Genomic DNA, 17688 nt, shown 5'->3' on the forward strand with positions numbered 1-17688 from the left:
AACTGATAATCCGGATTCTTGACCTTGAAAATATAGTAATAGATATATAGTAGATATTAATGTGAACTACGCAGCTAAGAAAACCGCGGAAACTTAAAAAATAGTAAACATAATTAAATTCACTAACAAAAACAATTTTTTTTAAAGAAGAAATAAATTCTTGAGAAGAAACATCTGATTTTTAATTATAATGAATTTTTATTCATTATAAATGATAAGAGTTATAAATAGAATAAAATTACTTGTTAATTTTAAACTTTTATTATTATTTATTTGCAATTATTCAATTGCAGTGCACTTAGTCAGGTGAATTGTTGTTTTAGGTTAAATATTTTTGTAAAGATAAATAAAAAATAATAAACCGATCCCGAAAAGCATGAGATGTTCGGACGCAATTCTCTCAAGAGTTACTTTCAAACTGCCGACGGTGGGTTGCCCCCACTATTGCAGACATTTGTCGACTGACATGTATGTATGTATGTCGATGCATATATGTAACTAGTGCGCCGTCTGTTGGCGATTTAATAATTATGTACCATTTATTTAATAAACTTTTATCCAACCAACTCGTTTTTTTTTTTTGGAATTCTATTTAATATTTGGAGCATTAAACGAGTTTTAAATCTTGCAATTTATATATTTATAAATTACTAAATAAATAATGGATTTAATAATTTTTAAATAATTTATCATTACATAATTGGAGAATTTTTTTATGACATTAAAGTTAGCAGTCACTAAAGAATTTTTTAATTTTATTTAACAAATTTGTTCAAAAAAATTACTTTTAAAAAATTGCATTTTCTATTTTTTAAAATTTCTACATGTCAATTTTTTTTTGCCATAATTTATTTAAAAAAAAAATTATGAAATATCTGCTAAATTTATTTTCATATTTTTTTTACACTAAATAAATTTTTTTAAAAATTCTATTTAATTTTTGGAGCATTGAACGAGTTTTATAAATTTTTAATCTTGCAATTTATATATTTATAAATTACTAAATAAATAGTGGATTTAATAATTTTTAAATAATTTATCATTACATAATTGGAGAATTTTTTTATGACATTAAAGTTAGCAGTCACTAAAGAATTTTTTAATTTTATTTAACAAATTTGTTCAAAAAAATTACTTTTAAAAAATTGCATTTTTTATTTTTTAAAATTTCTACATGTCAATTTTTTTTGCCATAATTTATTTAAAAAAAAAATTATGAAATATCTGCTAAATTTATTTTCATATTTTTTTTTACACTAAATAAATTTTTTTAAAAATTCTATTTAATTTTTGGAGCATTGAACGAGTTTTATAAATTTGTAATCTTGCAATTTATATATTTATAAATTAATAAATATAAAATGGATTTAATAATAATGAAATAATTTATCATTACATAATTGGAGAATTTTTTTTATACTAAATAAAATTTTATAAAAACTCACCAATAAGAATTAGAATCTGTACAAACTCCTGGTGAGGATACTGGAGATTTTTCTTCTTCCATTTTGGATTTCATGATGATCAAAATCTAAAATAAAAAAAAATTATGTTTATTAATAATTAATAAAGAAATTTTTAGGGTTAAATTGGCAGATTTTTAATGCAAAGTCTGGATTTTTTTATTAATAATTTACAATAGTTTGTTAAAAAAAAAAAATAAAATGTCTGCTAATTTCAGTATCATATTACTGTAAATTGTTCTCAATTAGATAATATTAAACTGCAATTGTGTGTATATATGTATAGATGTTTTAACTTACTAAATGACGTCAGTAATATTTATATGCGTTAAAATATTAGGATTGTAATGTGTAAGAACTTCAGTGAGTGGATCACTGACCTATTTCCCGGCATTCGAGCTATTATATCGTTGTACCACGGCGACGTTTTTCAGCGGAAAAATATACGTCTCAAGTGATAAGCTATGACGAGAATTAAGTATTCACTTTCATTATATGTAAGTCCGAGATATTTGATGCATTGACGCAAACAATTTAGATACAATGTTTTTAATAATCAACTTGGGAAGAAATAATAGAGAAGCTATTAGAAATCCTCAATTTTTTTAAATTATAAATAATAGTAATAATAATAATTTTCAATTATAAATTATACGGAAAAAAATACTTTAGTAAAAAAGAAAAATTAATTGACTTGGAAAATATTTGTGAAGATAATTTTCTTGAGTAAAATAAAATTTTTTTCATTAAAAAAATTTTTTTTTAATCAAGATTGTTTTCATTTCTTCATCAATTTATTTTTTTATTTTTTCAGTGTAAATTTTTAATATTTTACTCCTGAATTTTTTTTTTTCAATTATAAATAATCGTCATAATGATAATAATAATTTTAAATTATAAATTACACGGAAAAAAATTCTTTAGTAAAGAAGAAAAATTAATTGACTTGGAAAATATTTGTAAAGATAATTTTCTTGAGTAAAATAAAATTTTTTTAATTGAAAAAAAATTTTTTTTTTGTAATCAAGATTGTTTTCATTTCTTCATCAATTTTTTTTTATTTTTTTTTTTTTTTCAGAGTAAATTTTTAATATTTTACTCAATTTTTTTATTTCAATTATAAATAATAGTAATATATATAATTTATAGTAATAATAATAATTTTCAATAATAAATTACACGGAAAAAAATTCTTTAGTAGAGAAGAAAAATTACTTTGCTTGAAAAATATTTGTGAAGATAATTGTCTTGAGTAAAATAAAATTTTTTTAATGAAATAAAATTTTTTTAATTAAAAAAAATTTTTTTTTCATCAAGATTGTTTTCATTTCTTCATTTTTTTTTTTTTTTTTTTTTCAGTGTATATTTTTAATATTTTGCTCCGCAATTTTTTTTTTAATTATGAATAATAGTAATAATTTATAGTAGTAATAATAATAATAATTTTCAATTATAAATTACATTGAAAAAAATTCTTTAGTAAAGAAGAAAAATTACTTTGCTTGAAAAATATTTGTGAAGATAATTTTCTTGAGTAAAATAAAATTTTTTTAATTAAAAACAATTTTTTTTGGATGTTCATTTCTTCATTATTTTTTTTTTAAATTTTTAAATTGATTAAAAAAATATTATTGAGTAATATATAGTATATTTTTAAAGAATTTTTTATTAAAAAAAAAATTGAAATTTCTTTGACAGGTGGAAAGAAAATAAAAAAAATCAAAACTCAGTTTGAGTGAAATTTTATCGGCTAATCGGTTCAATAGTTATCGACCCTAACACATCCATATTCATTAACATATACTAACGATGTTATTGTTATCTTACAAATAGACAAAATAGCCTCAAGCGACCTCAAAACCTTGACATTTGATAGGAAATGTGTTAATTTTTTTAAATTTAACTTAAATTTCTGAATCGATCACTTTTAATTATTATAAAATTACTGACAATTAAAAAAAAAAATATGATTTATACAACACAATTAAAATTTAAGAGTTATATAAATTTTGCTGAAATTTTTAGAGGTATAAATTTTTTTGATAAAAAATATTTTTATAAAATATAATTATTAAATGAACAAATAAATGCAAATATGCACTACAGAAGCAATAAATTTTTTTTATACCGTCGAGAATATTTTTTTATCCCAACAGTAATAGAGATAATGACAGCTGAGAGCCATAAAGTATGAGTGAGTTATAAAATAAAAAAATAATTAATTTATATCAAGTAAAATTTCCATTTAAAAATTATCATATAATAATAATAAATAATAATAAAAAAAAATTATATTTTTATAAATTGACAAAAAAAATTTTTTTTTACAACATGCAAGTGTATATATATATGTAAGTTATATATAAGAAGAAAATATATTTATATGTATATATTGATTAATAGACATTACCTTAAACAATAATTGTTTAGGCGTATACTGGTGATAATTAGTTATTAACAAATAAATAACTCAAGTATGTAAAGTGTGTAAATATGAATACAAATGAATATGTGGGTATGCAACAAATGATAACAATTTGTTTGATTCTTTGTTATTCGCTCACTCGTCACTGCGGCGTTAATATTTGTCATAAAACACAGTCCATTTTACAATAATAAAATGGTGAACGAAGATTATGTTGGATGATGATAATGGTGATTATAGTTATAGTAACAATAGAGTTTTTGGTAGTTAGTAACAATAAAATAAAAATAAATCAAAACACAAGGAATAATTTAAATGACGAACAAACACTTTTTACGACACGGTTTTTGCCGTATTGTCGCCATTATTAATCCATTTTCCATGGATAATCATAATAGTAAAATCATACCATGGACATGCGTAATGCATTTTCGAAAATTTTTGCTCCGTTGATAAAAACGTTTCAGTGTTTTAAGGCTCTCCGTGCATAAGAATAAGATCCACGGATAAAAAATTAATTTTATTAATTTTCACTGTTTAAAATTGTTATTTTTACACTTATCAAAAAATTTAGTACTTTACCTGAAGAATTGCGAAATGATAATGACGTTAATTGACAGGTCTCCGTTACCCTGATAGCCACGCTTTGATTAAAAGTAGTTGCATTTCAGCAGTTACAGTTAACTTGACATCAAGTTTGCCGTAAATTTTTATAGTACAATAGTTGTAAACAAATTGAATGCAATTTACAGCCCCAATTTGAATACAAGTTAACACCGAACTTTTAGTTAAATTGTACTACAATTTTACTACAACTTGAATAAAATACTTGTACTGCAAGTCTTGACGTCAAATTGCACTGTAACTTGTAGACAACTTAAGTAAAAACGTTTGGTTTGCAACTTTTTTCATCAAGTTGGCTACAAATTTCGGCAGTAGATTGAATAAAAGTTTAAGTTAAGATGGCTATCAGGGTATAGGTCCAATAATTTTTTTTATTATCGCTTGAAATTTATATTACCGCCTGCACGAATTTATAACTAAGAAGATACTAAAATTTTCTGTAGATGGCGGTAGGCCTGTTTTCTCAGTCAAATGACCTTTCGGTAAGTTTCCACCCTAAGTGATGAAAATTAAGTTAGCCGACATTTAAAAATTTTTTTCTGCCCTCCAGGCGGAAAGTGGCAACTTTCGGCCCGCTGCGCTAAACGAAATTGCCGCTTTCCGCCTCTGTCGGACAGAAAAATAGTATACAAACCTATGGCAGGAAAATAATAAATATCTCAGATCACATATATGTCGACCTCGGCTTCGCCTCGGGCAACATATATGTGTTCTGAGACATTTCTCATTTTCTTGCCACAGGTGTGTAATATACTATTTATTGAAATAGTATATTACACATCTAGGGCAGTAAAATAAGAAATGTCTCAGATCACATGTAATTGTTGTCCGAGGCGAAGCCGAGGTCAATAAACATGTGATCTGAGGCTTTCTTATTTACTGCCCGTGGTGTGTATACTATTTTTCTCCTCGACGGAGGCGGAAAGCGGCATTTTCATTTAGCGCAGCGGGAGGAAAATCGACGCTTTCCGCCTGGAGGTGAGAAAAAATTATTACGAAATAATAAAAAAAAAAAATTCATATTTAAAATTATTGAAGATTTATAGGCGTATTTACAGGTGTGCCATATAAAAGTCAACCAAGAGTATAACTATGCCAATTTTAGCTGTGCCATATCATTTATTTCGTCTTTGGGAAGAGTTGTCAGAGGATCTAGTCAAAGCGCCTAGTTTTGATATTTTTAAGAATAAAACCTTTCATTACCTCTTCGAACTTGATATTTAAAAATTGTCTGTTAAATTCAGTTAAATCATCAAAAACTATGTAATCAAACAAAAATGTTACTTAAATCTTAAGTTATTCTTCAATCTGTATTGTTAAATTATATTCTTCTTTTACTCTGCCAAAATATACATTGTTAAGTATTTATTAAGTTATAAAATATCGTTAAATTAAGCATCAAATATGTAAAATATTTTAATATAATGTAAACTTTTCTTTTGCCATCTGGCCAGTTAAGGCTTTGGCATAAATCCACAGATTCGGTAGAATCTGGCGCCAAGGTCCGTTCAAAAATCCCGTTGTAAACGGAGCGCCAGACTACCGACTGTGTTTACTGTAAGCAGAACGGTATTTCAAGGTTGCAAAATTTTATTTAATTATATGGTTCTCCTTTTTCCAAAATGATATATTATAAAAGTAATTTATACTTTATTTTACTGATATTAATTAATTATAATCAATTATAACACTTAATTCACTTAAAATTATTAAATTTTATCAGCACAAACTGTGCGTCATTGTGTATTTCAATTTTTTTAAAGTCCTAGTAAATAGATTTTACGAATTTCATTAAAATTAAAATATTTTGCAACCGCGCACACTAAATACGTTCTAAAATTTTTTTTTTAATTTTTAAATTTACAATAAAATTTTTTTTAATTTGCGAAAACCATAAACAATCATATCGGTTACTCGGATTTTTTTATTTTTTTATTTTGTATCTTTTTGTAAAGAAAAAAAAAATTTTTTTTTCCTAATAGTCTTATGAACGTGGACTTGGCGCGACTTTTTTACAGTGAAACTGTTTTTGTTCGGATAAATATATCTATCTATCTATCTATATCATATGAAATCTCTACCATAATAAAACTGAACCGAAATAAATCTTTATCATATAAAAAGCCTACCAATAAAAATTTGTAACAAAAAATTAGCCTACCATTAAGAAACTGTACCAATAAAATTTTCCGCCAAATTAAAATACGCCCATAAAATATCTCTACCAAGTGAAAAAGCAACTGTAGTCAATATAAATTCGAGTAATATCTAATGTTGGTAAGATAGTAATATTCCAACAGATTGACCAATCACCTTAAGGAGGTCCTTTCGCCGCCAATGTAAAATAAAAAATATTAGATTATGAGTAAATTTAATTTTTTTCTAATAGTTAAGGTCCTTATTTATCTTATAGTGAGGTTTAAATTATACTTTACCGGACAAATTTTTGAAAAAATAAAATTTTTAAATGTTAGTATTTGTTCAGAGTCTTACGAGAAAATCAGACGTTTGCAGTATTTCTCGAATTATACTATCAGTCATGGATTAGATCAAGTAAAAAAAAACTAAAAATCAGATTTTCGAAATATTCAGGTTTCTTTTTTTGCAATAAAATATATCAGTTACCGAGATATTTATTGAGAAATTAATATTTAAAAATCACAAAAAATTCTCAAGTTACCTAAAATAAAATGGAGTCAAAAGATTTGGCAACGTTGCGTAGCGCGCGAGCTTCAGACCATTTAATAAATTCAAACTAAACTTTAACGCGCTTATGTTTTTCAAGCATACTTATTAGTTAATTTATTGTTAACAAATTTTCATAATTCATAATTGAAAAATAAAACAATAATTAAAAAATACTAGCATTCCTGCCATGAGACATTAGAATGTTATGGTTTTGTGACTAAACATTTTTAATTAATTTATTTATTTACACTGACTGCAAAAAGTTAAACACGGTTAAGGTTATATTGTGCAAATAAAAATGTAAACAACCGAAATAAAGCGTTGCCAAATCACGGACAGGTTACTAACAGTTGATTTACAACAGTCAATAGTATATTACACATCTAGGGCAGTAAAATAAGAAATGTCTCAGATCACATGCAATTGTTGTCCGAGGCGAAGCCGAAGTCAATAAACATGTGATCTGAGGCTTTCTTATTTACTGCCCGTGGTGTGTATACTATTTTTCTCCTCGACGGAGGCGGAAAGCGGCATTTTCGTTTAGCGCAGCGGGAGGAAAATTGACGCTTTCCGCCCGGAGGTGAGAAAATTAATTTTTGTATTTAGCTATTTTTTTTTTTTAATTTTCAAAATTTCAACGATTAATGCCTCATATATACTATTTATTTTTTAATTTTAGGAATTTTTATGGGTTTTGTATTTTAATTTATTGAAAATTTACTACTACAGTTGTTGTGACTCAACTGGAGCGAAAGGACTTCCTTAAGAATTATCTGACATTTTACAAACTTTGCTTTTACAATCTCGTTTATTTTTAATGAATAATATTGAAATTAATTATTAATAATAAGTTTTAAAGGTAAAATTGTTTGAAAAAGATAAATAAACAAAACTAAATTTATAATAAAGAGGAAATGAATTAATTAATTGATAAAAAAAATTATAAAAACAACCAAGTTATGATTTATTTAATTTGACGGAAAATTTTATTGGTACAGTTTCTTAATGGTAGGCTAATTTTTTGTTACAAATTTTTATTGGTAGGCTTTTCATATGATAAAGATTTATTTCGGTTCAGTTTCATTATGGTAGAGATTTCATATGATATAAATGATATGGCACAGTTAAAATTGGCATAGTATACTCTTGGTTTACTTTTATATTGCACACCTGTAAACTGTAAATACGCCGATTTATAAGTGCATTTTTTAAAAAATATTTTTTAGTTATAATTTAATTAATGAAAAGATTTCAAAAAATTAAAAACGTCAGCTAACTTCAGATGAAGATTAAGTTAGCCGACATTTAAAAATTTTTAGAATTTTTTTTTTATTAAAAAAATTATTACAAAAAGAAAAAAAAAATTTCACTTGTAAGAAACTTTAAAAACTGTAAGTGCAATTTTTAATAAATATTTCTTTGTTCTAATTTAATTATTCAAAATAATCAAAAAATTAAAATCGTCGGCTAACTTTAGTGTTATAAATTTCAGTATTATTTAGCCGACACTCAACAATTTTTGATTTTTTTTATTAATTTAAAATTAAAACTAAAAAACTATTTTTAAAAAATTCGAAAGGTTCGAATCCCAGTCCGAGCGTTATTTAATTTGACACCATTTTTTAAATATGGTTTTAATAAAATCATTTTACCGCCTTATTACCATAAATATGCCGCATTTTCAGCGTAAATATTCTAAATTTTTAGCGTAAATGTATCGCTTTTTTACGGTAAATGTTCCGTAATTTTTCGATAAAAAAACTGACCAAAACAACCGAAAAAATACCGCATTAATACTGTATAATTGCGACATTTTTTCGGCATTTACAAAACCGCGAGGAATACGTTTTTTTGGATAAGACATTAACTTTCACAGTTTATTAAAATTATTATTTTTACACTTATGCAAAAATTTAGCACTTTACCTGAAGAATTGCGAAATGACAATGACGTTAATTGTCAGATCTCCATTAGGTCCAATAATTTTTTTTATTATCTTTTGAAATCCACAGATTCGGTAGAATCTGGCGCCAAGTTCCGTTCAAAAATCCCGTTGTAAACGGAGCGCCAGACTACCGACTGTGTTTACTGTAAGCAGAACGGTATTTCGAGGTTGCAAAATTTTATTTAATTATATGGTTCTCCTTTTTCCAAAATGATATATTATAAAAGTAATTTAAACTTTATTTTACTGATATTAATTAATTATAATCAATTATCCTAATATTCCTAATATCCTAATATAAAATTGAGATGAAATGTATGTGGCATCAAACTATTCGTAACGTGATTGGTCGAATATATCATAAGCATGAAAATATATGCAAATGCTACAGTCAGGCGCGCGCTTGCGCGCGCAAATTCAAATTCTAGTAACACTTAATTCACTTAAAATTATTAAATTTTATCAGCACAAACTATAGTAAGCCCAGAAATTTCGATCCTGACTTTTTTTCGATGGGGAATGGTGACCGCCACAGACTAGATAAAATGAATATGTGTAGTAATCCTTCCTATAGACACGCAACTACAGTAAAAAAAAGTGATTCATAGCTTGCATCTATGGCCGCCAGGGTGCACTGGAATTACATCTACATAAACTGTAGCTTCAAGGGGATAGTTTGCAGTAAAAAATGCAGTCAACACGAGATTTAAGTTGTTATCAATTGTAAATTTTCATTATAATTACAAAAAATACTAAAATCCGAACAAAAACAGTTTCACTGTAAAAAAGTCGCGCCAAGTCCACGTTCATAAGACTATTAGGAAAAAAATTTTTTCTTCTACAAAGATACATAAAATAAAAATCCAAGTAACCGATATGATTGTTTATGATTTTCGGAAATTAAAAAAAATTTTATTGTAAATTTAAAAATTAAAAAAAAAATTTTAGAACGTACTTGGTGTGCGTCATTGTGTATTTCAATTTTTTTAAAGTCCTAGTAAATAGATTTTACGAATTTCATTAAAAGTAAAATATTTTGCAACCATGCACACTAAATACATTCTAAAAGTTTTTTTTTTATTTTTAAATTTACAATAAAATTTTTTTTAGTTTCCGAAAATCATAAACAATCATATCGGTTACTTGGATTTTTTAATTATTTTATTTTGTATCTTTTTGTAAAGAAAAAAAAAAATTTTTTTTCCTAAGTCTTATGAACGTGGACTTGGCGCGACTTTTTTTACAGTGAAACTGTTTTTGTTCGGATTTATATTACCGCCTGCACGAACTTACAACAAAGATACAAAAATTTTCTGTAGATGGCGGTAGGTCTGTTTTCCCAGTCAAATGACCTTTTCGGTAAGTTTCGTTAATTCGCGAAAATTTATAATACTGAAGTTAGCTAACAGCTGTCAATTTTTTTAATTTTTACACAAATAAATTACAATAAAAAAAAATGCTTTAAAAAATTTCCACTAATACTTAATTTTTATTTAATTTTCACATATGGAATTTAATTGTTAAAAAATTTTTAATGTCAGTTAACTTCAGTGTCTTGGAAAATTTTCATGCGCAAAGAACTTTATTAAAAGTAAAAGCTTGAGGCGAAACTATAAAAAATAAACTTGTTGTATTAATTTTGCGCGTAAGAGTAGTATGAGTATGAGTGATTATTCTGCATGACGTCAAGTTGATCAGTTTATTTTTGAAGGTTACTTAATTTTTATATTTTGACAGTATTTATCATTGATACTTATATAAAAATGTCAAACTTAGTGTAGTTATATTGTAATAAATTACGTCTTGTCTCTTGACAAAATAATCACAACATTTAGGTTAATAATTGCCCATCTTAATGTAATTTAATTTTCAGGAGCTCAAACATTAACGCAGATCTTGTACATCGTGGAGTATACACCCGAGTAATATAATAATAATTATTTAAAACCATGGCCACAGGAACAATATTACAGGTTTTAATATTTACTTTTTTCTGATGGATATTTTATATTTGTTTGCTATTTTATGAGTTTATATTTATTTTTATAAATGTTAAAATAAATGTTGCTTTTTTTTCTGTTTAGAAAGCGATTGATTTGGTGACAAAAGCCACTGAGGAAGACAGGAATAAAAATTACGACGAAGCTCTCAAGTATTACGAGCATGCTGTTGAATATTTTCTTCATTCGATTAAATGTTTGTATTTTATAAATATTTTTTTTTTACATTTAATTATTTATATTAATTAATAATAATAATAATAATTATTATTATTATTAATTAATTATTTAATTAATTATTATTATTCTTATTTTTTATGAAGATGAAGCACAAGGTGAAAGAGCGAAAGAGAGTATTCGCCAGAAATGCCAGCAGTATCTCGACAGAGCTGAAAAGCTAAAGGCATACTTGAAGAAAGGAAAGAAGAAACCAGTTGCTGCTGGGGATGAAGGAACTAAGGAGGAGAAAAAAAGTGACAGTGGAGATAGTGACACTGACAGTGATCCTGAAAAGAAGAAATTACAATCACGTCTTGAGGGAGCTATTATTATCGAGCGACCCAATGTTAAGTGGAGTGATGTAGCTGGATTAGATCTCGCTAAAGAAGCGCTTAAGGAAGCTGTTATTTTGCCTATTAAATTTCCACATCTTTTTACTGGTAAACGGATACCTTGGAAGGGTATTCTTCTCTTTGGTGTAAGTTTATTTATTATAATTATAAATATAAATATAAATATATAATAAAATTATGATTCTGAAGTTAACAGAGATCTGTTAATTGTATTGATTTTTGTAACTAAATTACTATGAAGAAATTTTAAACAAAAAAATTACAAGTGCAAACTTTTTAAAAACTATTTTTATTTTTATAATTTATTTGTTATATTATTAAGAGAATAAGAAAAATTTTGTCTCCGGGATAGTCATATGATAAAATCGGTTTTTGTAGTGAAATTTAGTGTCATTGCAAAGGTCATGACTTGAATTTGTGCCTTTTCAAGGTTTCATATCATTTTCACTGATTGTCAATTTATTATGATAATTATTTAGGCTGCATTCGAAAATGCTCTATCTCTAGATACATTATTAAAAAATTACCTTTTATCTTATTGATATTTTTAAAGATATAAGCTCATCCCGATGTTACACTCATCGAGACCTTTCATTTGAGTACCCACATGCATTTTGATATATTTTTCATATATACATATATATAAATACATGAAAAATTGATGTGGGTACTCAAATGAAAGGTCTTGATGAGTGTAACATCGGGATGAGCTTATATCTTTAAAAATGTCAATAATTAAGAACTGACATTGCTATCTTGTCAACTATTGACATTTTTGCAGATATAAGCTCATCCCGATGTTACATTCGTCAAGACCTTTCATTTGAGTACCCACATCAATTTTTCATATATTTATGTATATTATATATATGCATATATGACAAATATATGAAAAATTCATGTGGGTACTCAAATGAAAGTTCTTGATGAGTGTAACATCGGGATGAGCTTATATCTTTAAAAATGTCAATAATTAAGAACTGATCTTGTATCTTGTGAAATATTGACATTTTTTAAAATATAAGCTCATCCCAATGTTACATTCATCAAGACCTTTCATTTGAGTACCCACATCAATTTTTCATATATTTATATATATATATGTATATATGAAAATGCATGTGGGTACTCAAATGAAAGCTCTTGATGAGTGTAACATTGGGATGAGTTAATATCTTTAAAAACGTCAATAGTTAAGAAAGTACGGTGCAATTTAACAACAGTCATTATTTAATAATGTAAAATTTAATTTATTTATAGTTCACAATTGAATTATTAATTAATTTATTGTATATATTAATTTATTGTAAATTATTACAGCCTCCAGGTACTGGTAAATCATATTTAGCTAAAGCAGTAGCAACTGAAGCAAACAATTCAAATTTCCTTTCGGTTTCATCATCTGATTTGGTAAGCAAGTGGCTCGGTGAATCTGAGAAACTTGTTAAAAATTTATTCGAACTAGCAAGACAGCGTAAACCAAGTATTATATTTATTGATGAAGTTGATTCACTTTGTTCATCGCGTTCAGATAATGAATCTGAGTCAGCACGACGAATTAAAACTGAATTTTTGGTTCAAATGCAAGGTAAAATTTTTTTATTTTAATTTAATATCTTTTTTTTTTTTTTTTTTTTTTTTTTTCTCCATAAATTGTGAAAGATTTTTCACTTAAATTTTTATCTTTATGTTAAATTAGGTGTTGGAAATGACAATGATGGAATACTAGTTTTGGGAGCTACAAATATCCCATGGGTCTTAGATGCCGCTATCAGAAGACGATTTGAGAAGCGAATATACATAAGCTTACCCGAAGAGCACGCTCGCGCAACTATGTTCAAACTTCACTTGGGAGACACCCCACACACTCTTACAGAGGACGATTTCAAGCAGCTAGCATCTCTCACAGAAGGTTACTCCGGTGCTGACATCGGAATAATCGTAAGAGATGCTCTAATGCAACCAGTGAGACTCGTTCAAACTGCAACACACTTTAAACACGTAAGAGGTCCCTCGCCCAAAGATCGCAATGTTATTGTCGATGACTTGCTTACCCCCTGCTCGCCTGGAGATCCTGATGCTATTGAGATGAACTGGCTTGAAGTAGAGAGCGATAAGCTTTGTGAGCCTTTGGTCACAATGGTGAGTGCTCATATTTTTTTTTATATTTGTCATTAATTCAGACAATTAAAATTTTTTTATTATTTTATCTATATTATTAAGAGAATAAGAAAAATTTTGTGGCTAGTGTATTAAAAAATGCTCTATCTCTAGATAGATAATTAAGAGATGACCTTGTTTCTTGTGAACTATTGACATTTTTAAAGATATAAGCTCACCCCGACATAACACTCATCGAGACCTTTCATTTGAGTACCCACATCAATTTTTCATATATTTATATATATGTATATATGAAAAATATGTCAAAATGCATGTGGGTACTCAAATGAAAGCTCTTGATGAGTGTAACATCGGAATGGGCTTACATCTTTAGAAATGTCAATAATGAAGAACTGACCGTGTATTTTGTGAACTATTGACATTTTTAAAGATATAAGCTCACCCCGACATTACACTCATCGAGACCTTTCATTTGAGTACCCACATCAATTTTTCATATATTCATATATATTATATATATGAAAAATATGTCAAAATGCATGTGGGTACTCAAATGAAAGCTCTTGATGAGTGTAACATCGGAATGGGCTTACATCTTTAAAAATGTCAATAATTAAGAACTGACCGTGTATCTTGTGAACTATTGACATTTTTAAAGATATAAGCTCACCCCGACATTACACTCATCGAGACCTTTCATTTGAGTACCCACATCAATTTTTCATATATTTATATATATTATATATATGTATATATGAAAAATATGTCAAAATGCATGTGGGTACTCAAATGAAAGCTCTTGATGAGTGTAACATCGGGATGGGCTTACATCTTTAAAAATGTCAATAATTAAGAACTGACCGTGTATCTTGTGAACTATTGACATTTTTAAAGATATAAGCTCACCCCGACATTACACTCATCGAGACTTTTCATTTGAGTACCCACATCAATTTTTCATATATTTATATATATTATATATATGTATATATGAAAAATATGTCAAAATGCATGTGGGTACTCAAATGAAAGCTCTTGATGAGTGTAACATCGGGATGGGCTTACATCTTTAAAAATGTCAATAATTAAGAACTGACCGTGTATTTTGTGAACTATTGACATTTTTAAAGATATAAGCTCACCCCGACATAACACTCATCGAGACCTTTCATTTGAGTACCCACATCAATTTTTCATATATTTATATATATTATATATATGTATATATGAAAAATATGTCAAAATGCATGTGGGTACTCAAATGAAAGCTCTTGATGAGTGTAACATCGGGATGAGCTTATATCTTTAAAAATGTCAATAGTTAAAAAAGTACAGAGCAATTTAACAAAATTCATTATTTAATAAAGCAAAATTTTATTTATTTATAGTTCACAAATCACGGCAGTCACATAGTGACTGCAAGGTTGCTAGTTATTATTATTATTTTTTTTTTTCAGAAATATATGCTTAAGTCTCTATCAACAACCCGTCCGACAGTCAACGAAGAAGATATGGTGAAGTTAGAGAAATTCAAAGAAGATTTTGGACAGGAAGGATAAAATGAATATTTATTAGACCACTATGAGGTACTACATCCTTGCCTTAATGCTTACACTAAAAGCCGCGTTTTAAAATCAATAAATTAAATACTTTGTCCATAAAATATGATAATTTTATTTTTTCTACTGTATTTAACAGCTGGACATCTCAATTCAGATTTAGTGTTTTTATTACTTTCATTTATTTATAAATTTTTTTAATTTTAAGTATAATTACAATAATGAATTTAAAATAGTAATTTTTATTGATTGTACGATACACTAATCCAGAAATGTAAGTAAATGTAATATTAATTATAATAACCATAATATAATAATGATTAAATAGATTTAGTGGTTAATTGACACTTTACCACTTAGTTATAGTTATTATACTAACGGATTAAAAAAAATGAAATGATTGTAATGAAAACTTTATTCTATTATACACAACGTCTACCGAAAACAACTAGAGTTAATTGTTTAATATTAATTAAATAACTGCTTATAAATAATCTCTAACACATTGTACACTTTACATTCAAAAAATAAATATTAGCTTATGTAAATTATTTTATGAGTAAATAAAAATGTTAAACACAAAAATTAGTCAAGAATTATTTAATATATTTAAAAAAAATCTTGGGATTGGTGTCAGAAATAATAATTGATTTAAATTTTTCTAATAAGAACAAATTAAATCAATTTGAAGCAAATTTTATTATCATATAAAATTTTAATCACAAAAAGTATAAAGCGTATATGTTAATATAAATAAAACTAATTTAAAATAAATAATAATCTGTAACAAATTATACACTAATTACATTCAAAAAAACAAATATTGGTTACTAAAAATTACATTATTACAAAAAAACATTAAACACCAAATCAACAGATTATTACTAGCGTTATTTTCCTGTTTAAAAATACTGGTAATTATTTACAAGTGGGGTTAACCATTTTAATTTTCATTTTTTTGAACAAAATTTCTATTTGATTTTATTGGTATATTTTTTTTTGAAAAATACATAAAAAAATGAATAATTACATAAAAAAAGTTGATTATCAACAAATTTTACAAAAAAATTTATAAATTTTTTAGAAAATTGTGATATTCAACTTTTTTTGTAAATTGTTTGTTTTTTTATGTACTTTTCAAAAAAAAATATATCAAAAACAGATAAACTAGAAATTATATCCAAAAATGTGAGCCAAAATTTTTTCCAACTTTTGAAGGCAAAAAAGCTATCGAAATCTTTATTTTTTTCTTTCACGAAATTTGTAAAAAAAAAGTTGAAAAAAAAATTAAAAAATTTGAAAATGTTAATTTTGCACCTAGTTATGGCCCAAAGTGGGGTTGACCCCACTTGTAAATAATTAACAAAGTACTGATTGAAAATAATTAAAAAACATGAAATTCGAATTTTTTTCAATTTTTTTGTTTGCATATATCGCGTTTCAGATGCCATAAGGGCATATACCGGCAAAAGGTCCTGGTGAAAAGCCATAAGGGCATATAAAAAATTTTTTTTGGGAATCGACGTAGTTTTGTCCGAAATGGGGAGAAATGCTAAAAAAAAAATTTATATGTCCTTATGGCTTCCGGGACCCACCTCGGATGCCATAAGGGCGTAGCAAAAAAATTTTTTTTTGGGAATCAACTCATTTTTGTCTGAAACGTGCAGAAATGCAAAAAAAAATTTTCGCCTCACTAAAAATTTTTTTGGACTTAGAAAAAAAAACCAGAATTTTTATTATACGCCCTTATGGCATCCGAGGTGGGTTCCGGGAGCCATAGGGGCGTATAAAAAAATTCGAAATGTGCAGAAATGCAAAAAAAAAATTTTATACGCCCTTATGGCACCTGTAACGCGATATAGATATACAGTTTGAATCCCGGAAAAAATTTTAAAGTCATGAAAAATTCATATTATTTCATTAAAATTATTATAAAATAAAAATTATAAATTTTATTTAATTATTATTATTATAATTTTTATTTTATAATAATTTTAATGTAATAAGGTAAAAGACCCAGTTATTGACTTAATTTAAAAATTTTTTCCGGTCTATTTTTCCGATTACCATACACTGAAAAAAAAAAAAAAATACTTTGACTCAAATAACAATTTCTTGGTTCAAGAAATTTGATGACAATCAAATATTCTATTATTATTAATTATTAATTTCTGAAGAGAAGAGCATCAATATTTATATTTGAATAATAGATAAACAAGAGAATAGCATTATTTAAATTAAGTAAAAATTATTTGAATCAATTTAGGGCCAGTTTTTCAACCCCGGGT

At 26.2% G+C, this 17688-nt stretch overlaps 1 protein-coding gene across 2 annotated transcripts; it reads left to right on the forward strand.

Moving 5' to 3' along the window:
• The first annotated feature begins 10684 nt into the window (after window positions 1-10684).
• Window positions 10685-15985, forward strand: LOC123267572 (vacuolar protein sorting-associated protein 4). 2 transcript variants are annotated; one of them, XM_044732276.1, is made up of 7 exons: window positions 10685-10856; window positions 11019-11118; window positions 11230-11341; window positions 11469-11842; window positions 13038-13305; window positions 13417-13859; window positions 15299-15985. In XM_044732276.1, the coding sequence occupies exons 2-7, from the start codon at window positions 11095-11097 to the stop codon at window positions 15398-15400; spliced, it is 1323 nt and encodes a 440-aa protein (XP_044588211.1). In that variant the 5' UTR covers window positions 10685-10856; window positions 11019-11094; the 3' UTR covers window positions 15401-15985. The 2 variants fall into 2 exon arrangements, with proteins under 2 accessions (XP_044588211.1, XP_044588212.1); XM_044732277.1 differs by having other exon boundaries at window positions 10709-10933.
• The last annotated feature ends 1703 nt before the right edge of the window (window positions 15986-17688 follow it).

This window comes from Cotesia glomerata, linkage group LG6, assembly GCF_020080835.1.
Source record: "Cotesia glomerata isolate CgM1 linkage group LG6, MPM_Cglom_v2.3, whole genome shotgun sequence".
NCBI classification, from domain to species: domain Eukaryota; kingdom Metazoa; phylum Arthropoda; class Insecta; order Hymenoptera; family Braconidae; genus Cotesia; species Cotesia glomerata.